The following is a 13,792-nucleotide window of genomic DNA, read 5'->3' on the forward strand; positions in this document are numbered from 1 at the left end:
AACTTTCCTTATAGGCCTAAAGCCTGAAATTATTTAGGATAGCTAGTAGGAAAGTCCTTGCCATATTTTGAGTGGCTGGAGTTGCTCTGCTGTTTGATTCTGACCCATAAAGACACTGAGCTGGAATAAAGCCTGGTGTGTGCTATGGAGGGAAGCCTGAACTTATGTCCAGGCAGGGTCCAGGGGTGCAAAATAAAACAGCTGTGCAGAACAGACATGTCATGTGAGTTCTGCATCTCTACTAGGACTGCTCCACAGAAAGAGAAATATCTCTATTTGCATAAATCTCTCTTCTGCCTGAATGAATAAAATCCTAGATTCTTAATATTTAAGAATATTTTTACCCCAATATCTGGGGGCTCAACTTCTCTCAGAAATTTCCATTTTATTGCATATAGATGGATTTTTGATAGAGGTTGCTCATTAAAGGTTCTGTAAAGTCAAAATGAACAAAAAATTTCTCACTGTATAGGGAGTATCAGTGCAGAATTATGATAGGTACTCCTGATACCTCTGAAAAGCACCTGCCCTAAACCACAAAAAATCACTGCAATTTTGTATCATTTGGTATTAGAACCAGGCTTGTGGTTTTATTTTTGAGATTTAATAAATTATGATACAATGTATGAAGTGACATAGCTTCAACATGGCAAACAAAGAACCTTGTCCTGGGATACTCTAGTCTGCAGTAAGTGACATGAGTTTTAGATGCCTGAACATGGGAGAGCAAAGTCTTTTTGCATCAATACATTTTTGAGGTGCTAATCCTATTTCTATTTCATATGTTCAGAGGGGGGATCAGGAGTTAGAGATGCTTTGTCAAGATTTGTGGAATAGATACGGGTTTGTTCCAATCATCTTGGTTCCCCTGAACTGTATGCAAGAGTGCATGTATTGGATATTTATCCATGTTGGCTGATTGGTGACAGCCAAGGTGGCTTCACTAAGGACAAACTGTGCATGACAAAACTGGTGAACTCCCTTGACAGGGTTGGTAGATAATTATTCCTTGGTTTATATTTGCCAGGGATGACTCTGGAAAAGAAAGATGCCTCTGCTGTTTATGTATATTGATATTTAATTAATCCTATCCTAATTTTTGTTATAAAATACATCTGTGAACCAAAAGAACCCCTCAGTGCACTACCCCCAAACAAGACAGCTTGCTAGACCTGAAATGTATATTACACTGCCTTTTCCTTCTTAAAAACTTTTCTGTAACTCTGATTCCTTGAATAAATCATAATAGCCTCAACACAGGTCAGGCAGTGCAGGCTCTGATCAGATCAGCCTGGCATGGTAATGCTTGCTCACATTTCCTGTCCTGTCAGATCCATTCTCATGAGCCCATGGCTGGGTCCTGTGCAATTACCTCTGACAGCCCTGCAAGGTGACAGGTTAAGTGCAGCTCTTCAACTCAAGTGCAGAGCAGCTGGGTTTCTGTTGGAAAAGAAACCTGTAGACCTCACATTCAAAAGTGTGTATTGCACTTTTTTGGGCATCTTTGCTCACCCTGAAAAATGATGAGTTTTTGGCCTTTTGCTTAGTGCACAAGTGGTTGAATGTTCCTGGTGATGTACTTAACTGGGCTCCTGCCTAAGAGCTCTTGGTTCTTTTTGTGATACTCTGTAATTAAGTCCTTTAATTGGAACCTTTTTCTTACTCAACCCTTGGCAGTTTTTAGTTAACATGCTTAATCTTATGCTATAGATAGTTGGTCTAAAGGGGTTTTTTTCATCTCTGGGCCTTGATGGAAGGTGATGGAATAACCAAGACAACCTGAATTTTGTCTGTGCTATGCAATAACTCAAGATGGTTAGTCCCAGGAGCTATGTTCAGTTTCTCCTTGAAGCTGGTTGTGCATTTGAATAAATTTCTTTGTGTTATTTACAAACTCCTGTAAAAAAAGTCCCTGATTTACTATGTCTTGATATGATGACATATAGTCTTACCTGGTAAGACAAAACCTTGTGGAAACTCCTTTATAGATTGCAGGCCCAGTCATATCTTTTCAAAATATGGTTGTGCAGGGTCTTAGAGTTTTTTGGTTTAGTCCAGCTCTGCAGATGCCTCCAAGAGGCCTGAAGAGCTGTGATACAGAAATTAATCTGAGGTATTTAGGTGAAGCTTGAATAAGTTTTGGTAATGCTGTCTGCAATCCTGTTCTGACTGGGGCATCTACTACAAGTAAGGATTAGTGAGGTTGGGCTTATGCAACCTTATAGGAAAAGGGCCAATTTTTTGAGGTAGAACTGATTTCTAAATCAAGTTACCTGTAGAAAGGAGTCCATGTGCATGCTGGGTGTTGAAACTGCAGGTAGTGGAATGAGATCTTGTCAGCTTAGGGCACTGAGGTTAGAGTGACTTACTCTTTGATCTGCTGAATACCTCAACTGACTCTGGGTTGTTTGTGAGAATGTGGTGCTTAATACCTGTGTTTCTTTTGTGTTTCATGCTTGAAAATAATCTTCAAACTTGCACAGACTTAGAGGCATAAAAAGTGAGCTGGCCACTCAAGAAAGGTCCTGATGTGGTTGTGAAGGGATTCTCGATCTGTCCCAGCTCTGCTATGAAGAGCCATCATGTAGGAAAGGTGTTTTAGAGCTTTGTTGTGTGCTTGTGAGGCAGGAAGGTGTTATCCTCTCCCATACATTTAATGAATGTGCATTGTGAAGTAGTTTAGTCTCAGAACCCTGATTTTGCTTTGACAGTTTGCTGAACTTGGGTGTTCTGAATTAGGTGAAAAAAATAGCTTCCATGGGTGGTAAATGGAATCATGATGGCTTTCCATGAGATGGATCAAAACTGTGGGGAATAATTATTTCCATTTTGACAGGCTACCATTTTAAAAATTGCTCATAGATCTACAGTTAAATACTGGGTAGATCTCAGAAGTTAGGAAGAAATGGTCTGTTGTTCCCCAAAGTGATACTTTAAATATATTTCCTCAAAAGTTACTGACCTGTGGAACTGGTATCCATTTAAGCCTTTTAGCTCAACTTTTAAAGTGAAAATACCTGTTCTAAAATATCATTGTCATATACAATATATCTGTCATTGTTATGTAAAGTCATGGAGAGATTAATATTTTAATCACATGACTAGTTAGAAAGCAATTTTTCATAATATCTCATTTCTTAAAGCAGAAATGAGAAAATGTCATTGCATAACCAGAAGTAATGTGGAGGAACAAACATCAAGAGTAATAGCAGAGATAACTTTTGAGCAACTTTATAGCAAAATTGACCAAGCTTTCTGCTATGAATAAATGTTTAAAGACCTATTACCATGTTACATGAAGGAGAGTAGTTTGTGGTGTAACATTGATGCTTGAAGCACTTAGCTTTCTATAAAAACTTTATCTTTCTGAGATGAATAGGAAAAACCTTGAAGCTTGCCTTGTTTCAGGTCATTCTAGGGGAAAGTGCTCTGAATCTTAACTTTTTTTTTTTCTAGTGACCCTGTCACATTGAAACCATTGCAGAAAACTAATATGTGAAGAAAGCTTTCCATGGCTTTAATAACAATGGAGTGCTTAAAGCTTTGCAGGAAAGCATTTGGTCAAGCATTTATACTTTCACTAAGTGTTTTAAGCTGGATGAACCATTCTTAGCAGACTTGCCTTGGTTGGGGATAAACAAGGATTACTTCTTCTATTATATCCCCTTTTCTGTAATATATACATTTAAAAATGCAGTAGCACTGGCATTAGATTTTTTTTTGTTATAATTCATATAGTAGGTCAAATGGTTCTGAAGAGAATATCATGTTCTTTGGATGTTCTTTGTAACTGTGTTTCTCCAGAAATGTTTTCAGGGAATAGTTTCAAGCAGTGCTGTGGTAAGGAGGCAGATCTCTAAACAACTGTTCTACTCATGTTTTGATTTGGTGATTCTGAGGAAATGGGTGCTACAAAGTGATGCCCATAAACTCCATTCTATGATAACTGAAAAAATGCTTCTTAAAATGAGTATTTATGAACAGCTAAGAAAGGAGATAATTTTGAAGCAAAAACCTTATAATAATTTTTTGTTGCTTCTATTGTGAAAGATGTTTTATATTTAAAATGTATTTTAAATTGGAGATTTTTGTTACAGACTTCAGGATAATTTGTAAAAGGGAAACAGATACATTCCTTCAGTACAGTATTTGCCAGCTAATGGACACCATGGTCAAGAGAAAAATCCCATGTCCCAGGAATCTGAGGAAGGGCTGTTGCACTGCCTGTTGTATCTTTACCCACAAAGTAAACCAGAGGTACAGGTTTCAGTGATCTCAGATTTTAGGAATAAGAACATCTCTCAAATCTTGCATCCTTTTGCTCAAACAAATGTATTATTGGATGATATTTTGTTCAGAGGGTACCATTTATCAACAGCAGTACCATTTATCAACAGCAGAATATTATTTGGTTAGAAGTGTAACTGAGGTGCTAATTTTTCCCATTTTGTCTAATTGTTTCCTCCCTGGTCTGTTAATCTGAGTCTTGATATTGTTTTTGCAAAGATGTCTGTAATTTTGCTTGAGATACGATATTTGCCAAATCCTTCAGAGCTGCTCTAGAAGCAAATTTGAGTTGGGGATTTCATCTCTCCTTTTGTATGCCATTGTCCATAGTTTACTGGTACTTACCTTATACATTAGAAGCTGTCTTGGTGCACAGACAATTCTTGATTTGGCAAAGGTCCAGTGTAGAGTGACATTTTATGGTTGACTCTTAAGAGTTCATCTGTCCTGTAGAACTGAAAGCTTCTCCAGCTTGCACTGGAGTACAGTGTGACTGCTTTAATACAATGTTAAGCTGAAGTTGGTGAAGATGAGGACAATTTTTGGTATTTAGAGCAGTTTGGAGGTGATTGTGCTGTTTGAGGGGGGTGAGTAAAGAGGGCAATCTGCCATGTCTGATTCTGATCCAGCACTAGTGAATGTGACTGGTGTGACTCAGGCAGAGCAGCTCAGATGTCTGTTTGTTACTATCCACTGTATCTAATTCAGAGATAGTTTATAAGCTTGAGTTCCATAGTAAACCTGAATTTATTCTTTGTTCTTGTGATCTTGGGGCAAACAAACCCTAAATGTGGAACATGGGAAGCACCCATGCAGCTTGTATGTGAGCAATCGTGTGTAAGAGCTAACCTGAATCTGCCAGGCTTACTTGCTGCTGTAACACCAGCAGATAAACAGGATTTGTTAATTTTGTAAATAACATTTCTTTCACTGTGCGCTGGATTTGTACCTTTAGGTTTGAGATATTCTATTATTTGATTGAAAGCAGTGTATAAATAATAATAGTAACTTAGTGACTGATACTTTGAGTGTTTCTGTATCTATGAAATATCTCAAAATAAACCTTTCATCAGATGTTTCCAATTTGATGTAAAAGGGAGATAAACCAATAGTTTGAACAAAATGCATTACCTGTTCAAAGTAAATGATCTGTTTTCTACTGAATGGATTCCTTCAATATCATAAATGGATTTTATTTATGGAATAATCAACTGAAATGTTCCAAAGCCTCTCAGTTTGTTATTTGGGAGCAAAAATTTGTGAGTGCGTTTCAAGCCGTATTTTACTAACCTTTGTGTTTTTAAGCTCCACCTAGAAGCATTGTGCTTTTAAATCAGCAAAATTTCAGACTTGCAACACAAGTTTCTTATGCTTCAGACTTGTCAAATCAAATATTTGGAGCCTCAGTGCACAGAAAAGAATATTTCAGTGGATCTCAGGATGCAGACAATACATTTTTATGTTCATTAAATGTGTCTAGAACATGTCATCTGTGCAGTCCTTGTATAGCTTCTGTAGTGTCTGACTTTGGCACTAGAGATTTCATGGTTTTTAAAAATGACAACTTTTGGAGGTATTTAAGTTTGGTACATCAAGTTTTAGATTTACACAACATTAAACTACTTGCTTTTAACTGAAAGAATATAGCTGCAGTAAAGAGTAAATGTTTATTTTTGTTCCCAGTAGCTTAAAAGGCTGTTATAAGTAGACATAAGTAATCTTAAGTAATGCTTGAAAAACTGAGATGGTGTTCCTCTACATGAAAGCTTTTCTTTGAGCTGAACTATGAGCTTCCTTTAAGGAAACTCTCGCTAAGGAGTAATTGACATCTCGAGGTTCAAATTTGTTACAAATTGTTTCAATTTGTTTGCTCTCCTTAGTTATATCTTCAGAAACAATAAAATCAGAAGTCCAAGATAAAGGAATCTCTAGAGAACATCTGTGCCTTCAGATGTTCAACTTTCTGTTGAAATAATGATTGTAAATTCAATTGCACAGGACCCTATCAGTGGCCTTGAGTCCTGAATATTCTCAGTAAGGGAAATTTCTGCCTGTATCTGTTCAATCTTTCTGATTAATATTTTTATTGACTGTATCTTAGGAGCTATATAAAAAAATGGACAACTCTAATAAAAAAAAAAAATTCCCTGAGAATTTTTTATGTGACCTGATAATTTCAGAAAAGACTGGCTCATACAAGGCCTTAAATTTAATAAGCCTTGTGGACTTTAGTAATCTGTAAGCCATTTTCTCAATAGTATTGTGTCAGGTCTACATTGAGAATTGAATTTTCAACTAATAAGGAGAAAAAACTTACATTTCCATATTTAGTTGACCTTTAATGCTTGTTTTTGTCTAAAGCTGAAAGAAATAAACTGGAGCTTAGACTTTCTGCATTGTAGGGTGAGTGCAGCTGGGCCTTTGTTCCATCAGCACTTCCAGTGGAGCAGCAAGAGATTTGGGACTGCCATTGCTCCATTTTTAGGTCCTTTTAAGTAACTCCAGATGAACAGGGAGATCAGTGCAGCCCATCTTGGCTCTTCAGTGACATAGTAGTAGAGGGACAAACAAAGAACTTATGAACTGTTTCATGAATTTGAGGCCATAAGGCTTAAGCTCATTTGCTGTTCAGCATCAGTATATTTTATTTCTGCCTAAAACTATCTTTTTAATGTGATTGCATCACTTCACTTGTTGAGTACCTCAACCTTCTCTGTTGTAACCAGTTTTTGAGCATGGTCTATCAGAGCAAAGGGGGAACAATACCTTCTTTACCCTTCCTTTTCTGGTTGGGACATCTGGAGAGGCCCTTTCTGTTGCTTTTTGTGTCTTTTGGCAGATTCAGTTTCAGCTGTGCTTTGACCTTCTTCACCCCAGCTCTACACAACCAGACTTCATCTCTGTACTCTTCCCAGGTCACCTGTCTTAACTTCCCACTGTCTGTATATTTATTTCTTGCCCTTTAGTTTGACCAGCCTGTCCCTGCTCAGCCATGCAGGTCTCTTGCCTGAATTCTTGCTGCTGGGAATCACCAACTCTTGTGTTCAATAGAAGACTTCCTTTAAGATCTGTCAGCTCTCTTCCACTCCCTCATCCCTGAGGGCACTCTCTCAGGGGATCCCACTGACTATCTCCCCAAAGAGCTGGAAGTCCGCTTCCCTAAAATTCATGAGCCCAACTTTACTCCTAACCTCATCCACATCCAATGCATGATCGCTTCCTCCAATCCTGATGTCCCCATTTGCTTTGGTGACCAGCAGATCCCAAAATGCCTCCCCTCTGGTAGGTCTGTCTGTTACCTGGGTCAGGAAATGGTCCCACATGCATTTCAGGAGTCTCCAGGGCTGCCTGCAGCTCACCATGCCACGTTTCCAGCAGTTGTTGGGGTGATTGGAGTCCCTCAGAAGGACAGAAGCCTTGGGCACGATGCCTCCTGTTAGCTGGAGCAAGAGGGCTTTGTCAAGGCTCCTCTTGACCTGGTAGCCTGTATTGGACACCAAGTTATCCTTGAGTTCAGATACTTCTATGTTGCTGGAGCCACTGACATTCTATTAATTGTACTATGTGATTGTACTGAATATTTTTTCATTTATGATCTAATCATTTGCACCTATGACCAAAAGCTGTTTCAGCAAAATATCCCTTTTAATTTACTCATTGCTCACTAACTTACAGTTAAAAATCCAACAAGGTTAATGTATTGTTTTGTTGATTTTTTCTGTTTTCTTACAGTTCAACTTTGTGGGAAAACTTTTGGGTCCACGTGGTAATTCTCTAAAGCGTTTACAGGAAGAAACACTGACAAAAATGTCTATTTTGGGAAAAGGTTCCATGAGGGACAAGACAAAGGTAAGGCCTGACTATGCCAGAGGAGTTTTGATACTTACCTTAAATTTCTGAGGAGGGGGACAAACCTTGTAATGAAAATTGGAACAAATCAAAAGCATAGGAGATCCTAATATGGATTATTGGTTAATGTCTCTCTTCAGCCAGTCAAGCCAAGATTCCACATGCAGTGGAATCAAGCCAATACATGTCACATAATGGAAGGCAGAGAATTTTATTGAGCTAAATTGCTGTTAAAGAGGGATACTTGAATGGGAACAAGTTGTGATTTTTGTGTTGGTCTTCATGAGAAATGAAAAAAACCTGAAATGCATAATGTGTTCCCAAGGTTGTGAGATGTAGCCAGTGAGTGAATGAGCTTATTTTCATTCGTTTGCTGTTATAAGAGTTTTAGTGTGTAGTATTTTCATAGAACCACAGAATATCCCGAGCTAGAAGGTACCCACATGGATCATCAAAGTCCGATTTCTGGCCTTGCAAGTAATGGAGAAAATAATGGAAGCATTGCTAAGTCATGTTACAGAACTAAAATAAAATACAATAATAAAGTGAACTTAGCAAAAAAAAAAAACAGAGTTACCTTAAAAGTTTGGTTATGGGAATGATCTTAAAAAAAACCTGCATTGAAATTCTGTATGTTTTGTTGAAGGTGCTGATTGAAATGTTTTTTTTACCAGATCCTATGCAGAAAATGGTGGCTCTTATATTGCCAACTTGATTGATAAACACAGAAAGGAAGTTTCTTAGCACTCTGCTTTCTGCACAAACTAACTGCACAGTGATTTTTTTTTTTTTCACTTTAGGAGAAAAGGACAGGGAACATGTGGTGCAAGTATATACTAAAAACCAGTATATGGAGAGCTCAACTAGCTTCCAGGGCTGGTGACTCATATGTTTTGAGTAACTGTGCCTAAAGTATTTAACTGAGAAGCAGTTCCTATTAAAACTAAATACTTGAGCTGTGATGTTTATATTAGGTTACTTTCTATTTTTATGATCTCTTATTTTTATTGACAAAATAATGATTTTACTGACAGAGTCTAATCCTGCTGACTGACCTCTTAATATTCTCAGTCTGGGTGCTCTGACAGTGATTTAGACTGTGTTTTTTCGGTTATTTTTCCTGTTTTAAACATCTTCATAGTTAAATACAAATCATGTTGATAAGAATGTTATTCATGTGGAGCAGAAATGGATTGTCACATATAAACCTCAACCCAAAATTAGGTTTGTGCAGGGAAGATTTCAACTATCATTGCAATTTACAATTTTAGTAATCTTAAGGGTGAAGTGTTTACCTGGTGCTTGCCAAATACAGGAAGCTGCAGGGGTGTGTTAGTTTTTTAGACAACAGAACTGCTAATTATTTGATATAATATTATCTGGTAAAGCAATGAAATTATTTTTAGTGCTGGTTTCATCCCTTTGGACCAGTCAAGTACACACAGGCGAGGGGCAGTCTGAAAAAAGCAAGTGCTGCCCTTTTGGTCTGTGAATATTTTGCACGTGAATGTCAGTATTTGAGAACTGAGCTCTGCTTTACTCCATTGAACTCAGCTTTGCAGTCATTGAAGTGGGTTGGGTGAAGAAAGATGAAAGAAATAACCTTGCTACTGAAATAGCTAGTGAACTCTTTTTGCTAATATTCTCCTCCCTCATTTCATATGCTGTTAGCTTTATCTCCAAATAGCACAGTTCTGTGAAGGATGCACTCATTGGATAAAAACTTCAGTGAGAACAGCACAGTAATACTGAGATTGAAATAATATTGGTAAAAGAAGCTTGCTCTTGTGGAATATTAGATCAAACCTGTTTCTGTAGACTTCACTTTCAAGGAAAAAAGTGTCTTCTTCATGAAACTGATGCAACTGGGAAAACTCTTGGGGGCATTCCTCTTTGTGCTACAGTTTCTGAATGTGAGCAGAAGCTGTTGGCTCTTACTTCATGTTACTTTTTTATTTGCAGACATTTGAACATGAGTGAACAGTGTCTGCAAATTCCTCTGGAGAAACTTCAACACTTGCATTGTTTCAAACAAGAATGTGTAAAAACAATCTTTTTTTTTATCTCCTAGGAGGAAGAGTTGAGAAAAAGTGGAGAGGCAAAGTATTTCCACCTAAATGATGATCTACATGTTTTAATTGAAGTATTTGCTCCACCTGCAGAAGCATATGCCAGAATGGGACATGCATTGGAAGAAATCAAGAAGTTCCTCATCCCTGTTAGTATTTTTTTTTTAATGAGAATTCTGGTAGTCTTGAGTGAGAATTGTTATTTCTAAAGTTGAGTAAGCTGGTCTAGCAAAGGTGTCTCTGCCCATTGCAGAGGGTTGGAACTAAATGATGTTTAAGGTCCCTTCCAACCCAAACTGTTCTATGGCTCTGAACACACACAACATTGGTCAGGTCATGTTGCTTGATTTCCTTTATGAAAGAGCTGATGATTGTCAAAATACTTTGTGTTTTGATAGAGGCAGTTACTGGGTGAATCTGTAACTGTCCACACAAATCTCATGACTTGATGTACAGTAAAAGAGAAACTTACTCTTGCTTAACTAGTTACATGCAAAGTATCAAAGACTACAAATAATTGTAAAAATCTATAAAATGCATGCCTTTAATGTTTTCTTGGTACATGAGAAGCATCAGTTCTGTTTAAGAATTAATACATTTGAAGCTTTAGTATTTCTCTCACCTGTAATCCTGGTTTAGTGTTGAGTGCTGAGAATCAATACAGGTTTATCTTGCATCTTCATTTTTATCACAATACTAGTAATACATGAGCTATACTTGTTCTCTGGTGCATACTTCAGCTTCCATTGTATGGGTGTATAAAATGAGATCTGGTTTCCAGTACAATTTTGTACTCCAGGTTTGGGATATATCTAGTTAATGGATTTCTAATGTCTTCTATAAGATGATAACTTCATCTGCCTCTCATGTAAGAAGCAACCTTACTTCTTTTTAATATTAAACTGCTTGAAAAAATCCAGCCTCTCTTAGGAAGTTCTGGAGCACTTGAGGTGATGTTTCTCTGTGTGAAGTTCCCAACTGTTTTAGCTCTTAAGAGAACATTTCTTCAGTCTCTATTGGTGATCAAAGGAATAGTATAGAGAGCAAAGCATTCTCAAGGTGCATTGACTTCTGTTTATTTTTTACTGCTGAAAATGTTACCCAAGTGTAAGTGTGTATTTGTGTCAGATCTGGGAAGTGTGGGGACCTGGCCAAGGAAAGCTTCCTCAGGCATTTTTCTGAGTGACAGCAGCTTGGAAATGTCTGAGTGGGGCCAGAGTGGCTGTATTGGGGACCCGCTGGGGTTGTCTCTTGTGCAGTTGGTGCTGGTGACTAAACAGTGCTGCTGTGTGTATTTTGGGAATTACAGTTTGTACCAAACCTAGTCCACATCTGTGTAACCACCCAGAGAGTGGTTGGACACCAGAACAGGCTCCCCAGGGAAATGGTCACAGCACCAAGCCTGAGAGAGTTCAAGAAATGGACAGTGCTCTCAGGCAATGGTGGGATTCTAGCAGTGTCCTAGGGCCAGGATTTGGACTTAAATGATCCTTCTTGGTCCTTTCCAACCTAAGCTTTTTTATGAAACTAGGGCTCCAGGTGACTGGAGCTGTGTGCTCCTTGAGTATTTCTTCTGACTTGTTTTTGTCTGAAGTGAGTTCATGTGCCCCAGTACTACACTGTGGTATGAACCAAAGGATGCTAAATGACAATTGTCAGCAAGTTCTGTAGGAATATGTCCTGATGTGAAATAACCCTAATGTAGATGCACTTTAGGACAGTTAAAAAGCAAAGATGTCCTGGGTGTTATGTTCTCATCTTATAAAAAAATCAAGCTTCACATTGTACATTTGTCTGCGGGTTCCAAATTTCTTTTTTCTTGGTGCATGTGAAAAGAGCTGAATGAGCATACTGCTGTTCAGACATCCTAACACATCAGACAGGGGATACTCAACAGGATATTTGTAGGAGTGCTGGGCTGTCGTAATGTCAAAGGTTTCTCTATTTACACGATTCATGATTTAATGGTGTGGAGAGATAAGGAGAATTAAATTCTTGGCTATTCTAGACAGCAAACAGCTGCCTTTTTTAGATAGAAATATGTTTAATTTGATAAATGCTTCTTGCACGTGCTGATAGGAAGGATATGCCTGATTCTCATGCCCCCCTTCATCAGAGGTCTTATTTTTCTTCATTGAGCTTGATTTCCCTAATGTTGCCATAAATGAAGTAAGCTTATCAAAACCTGGTCATTAGTGTGTTAAGCCAGTAGAATTACAGACTGATAATGAGCAGTTCATTGACTGGTGCTTATACACTTTTCCATCTTTATTTTTTGATCATTGCATCTTTATTATACCGAGCTGAACTGATGCTACATAATCTCTCCTGAACTGTGGGATCAAGCCAACACTGTCTTAATTTCCCTTTGGCTTTTCAAATGTAAGCTTATCAGAATTGCTCTAAATGCCTTAATCTCTTTCGCCTGCCCCCCCTTGCAGCAGCCACTGAAGGAATAAGGAGCAGCTTTTTCTTCTCTAGAACAACTGTTTAGTTCACTGCTGCCAAATGAAACTTGGGTTTTAATTCTTTTTTTTCTCCAAGGTCTGTTGTACCTTTCTTAAGAAATTACCTGTTTTATTTCAGGAAAGATGTCCTGCTATGAGTATATATGATTATGATCATAATTTGCATTCTCCTTACAATGTAGGGTCACTCTGACTTCCTACAGTTTTAGATGCTAGACCCAGTTTATGAATATGGTTACTGTTCATTTTGCAGATCAATGCTGAACATAACATCATGTTTGGTGCTAGAATGCAGAATACAGAATATCCCTGTGGTAGCTGACTATAGCAAAAATGCCTCATCCTCTCTTATTGGATCCTTGGATCCATGGGCAAGCATCCTTGCATTGAAATTTAACCTCAAGCAGCTGCAGTGGTGTAATTTCATTTAAACTATTGACATGACTCAACCCAAAACATAAAAACTGATTTTGAGGGCATTTTTGGCTGTGCTTATGTTGCCTTGAGTCTTGCCTTTCTACTGCAGTTGGAATTGTGGCTTCTTTTAGTATATGCTTTTACCTTCCTTTAAATTAGCCAGACTCTTTAGTTCTTCCACTTATTCTGGCCAGACTCTTTGGTCAGCACTCTTGTTTGAGTATTAGATTGGTGGGTATTGTCCTTGATACTGGATATCTCAGAATTACTTCTGTCAGGTCAAAAGGCCAGGTACTTTCAACCTCAGCTGCCCCTGTATTATACCAGCGTTTCAAGGCCAGGCTGGATGGAATCCTGAGCATCCTGGTCTCCTGGAAGGTATCCCTGCCCATGGCTGGAGAGTTGGAATGAAATTATCTTTAAGGCCCTTTCCATCCCAAACCATTCTGTGTTTCTATGGCTATGGCAGTTTTGGCCATTAGAACTTAGCCTGTTTTGCTTAATTTTTGAGCAGTGGCAGTCATTTGTTTTCTGAGAGAGCACTAATTACCCTTTGCCTTTGGTCACCAGAGATTCTTGTTTTCCTTGTCTTTAAAGCCAAGTATAGAAATGTCTTTGAGAGAACAATCTATACCAGTTATATGACAATGTGAGCAGGACTCACAACCTTTTACTGTAGCCTGTCCTACCATTTGCATATTT

The 13,792-nt window shown here is 38.1% G+C and overlaps 1 protein-coding gene across 3 annotated transcripts in view; it reads left to right on the top strand.

The window, feature by feature from the left end:
• Window positions 1–13,792, top strand: part of KHDRBS3 (KH RNA binding domain containing, signal transduction associated 3) — a 90,432-nt gene that overhangs the window by 27,872 nt on the left and 48,768 nt on the right. For all 3 annotated transcript variants that reach the window (XM_054634983.2, XM_077189294.1, XM_077189297.1), the window contains exons 3-4: window positions 8,020–8,136; window positions 10,208–10,354. In XM_054634983.2, the coding sequence (XP_054490958.1) occupies window positions 8,020–8,136; window positions 10,208–10,354 (264 nt within the window). The remainder of the gene's footprint in view (window positions 1–8,019; window positions 8,137–10,207; window positions 10,355–13,792) is intronic.

Source organism: Agelaius phoeniceus, chromosome 1 (assembly GCF_051311805.1).
Source record: "Agelaius phoeniceus isolate bAgePho1 chromosome 1, bAgePho1.hap1, whole genome shotgun sequence".
NCBI classification, from domain to species: Eukaryota; Metazoa; Chordata; class Aves; order Passeriformes; family Icteridae; genus Agelaius; species Agelaius phoeniceus.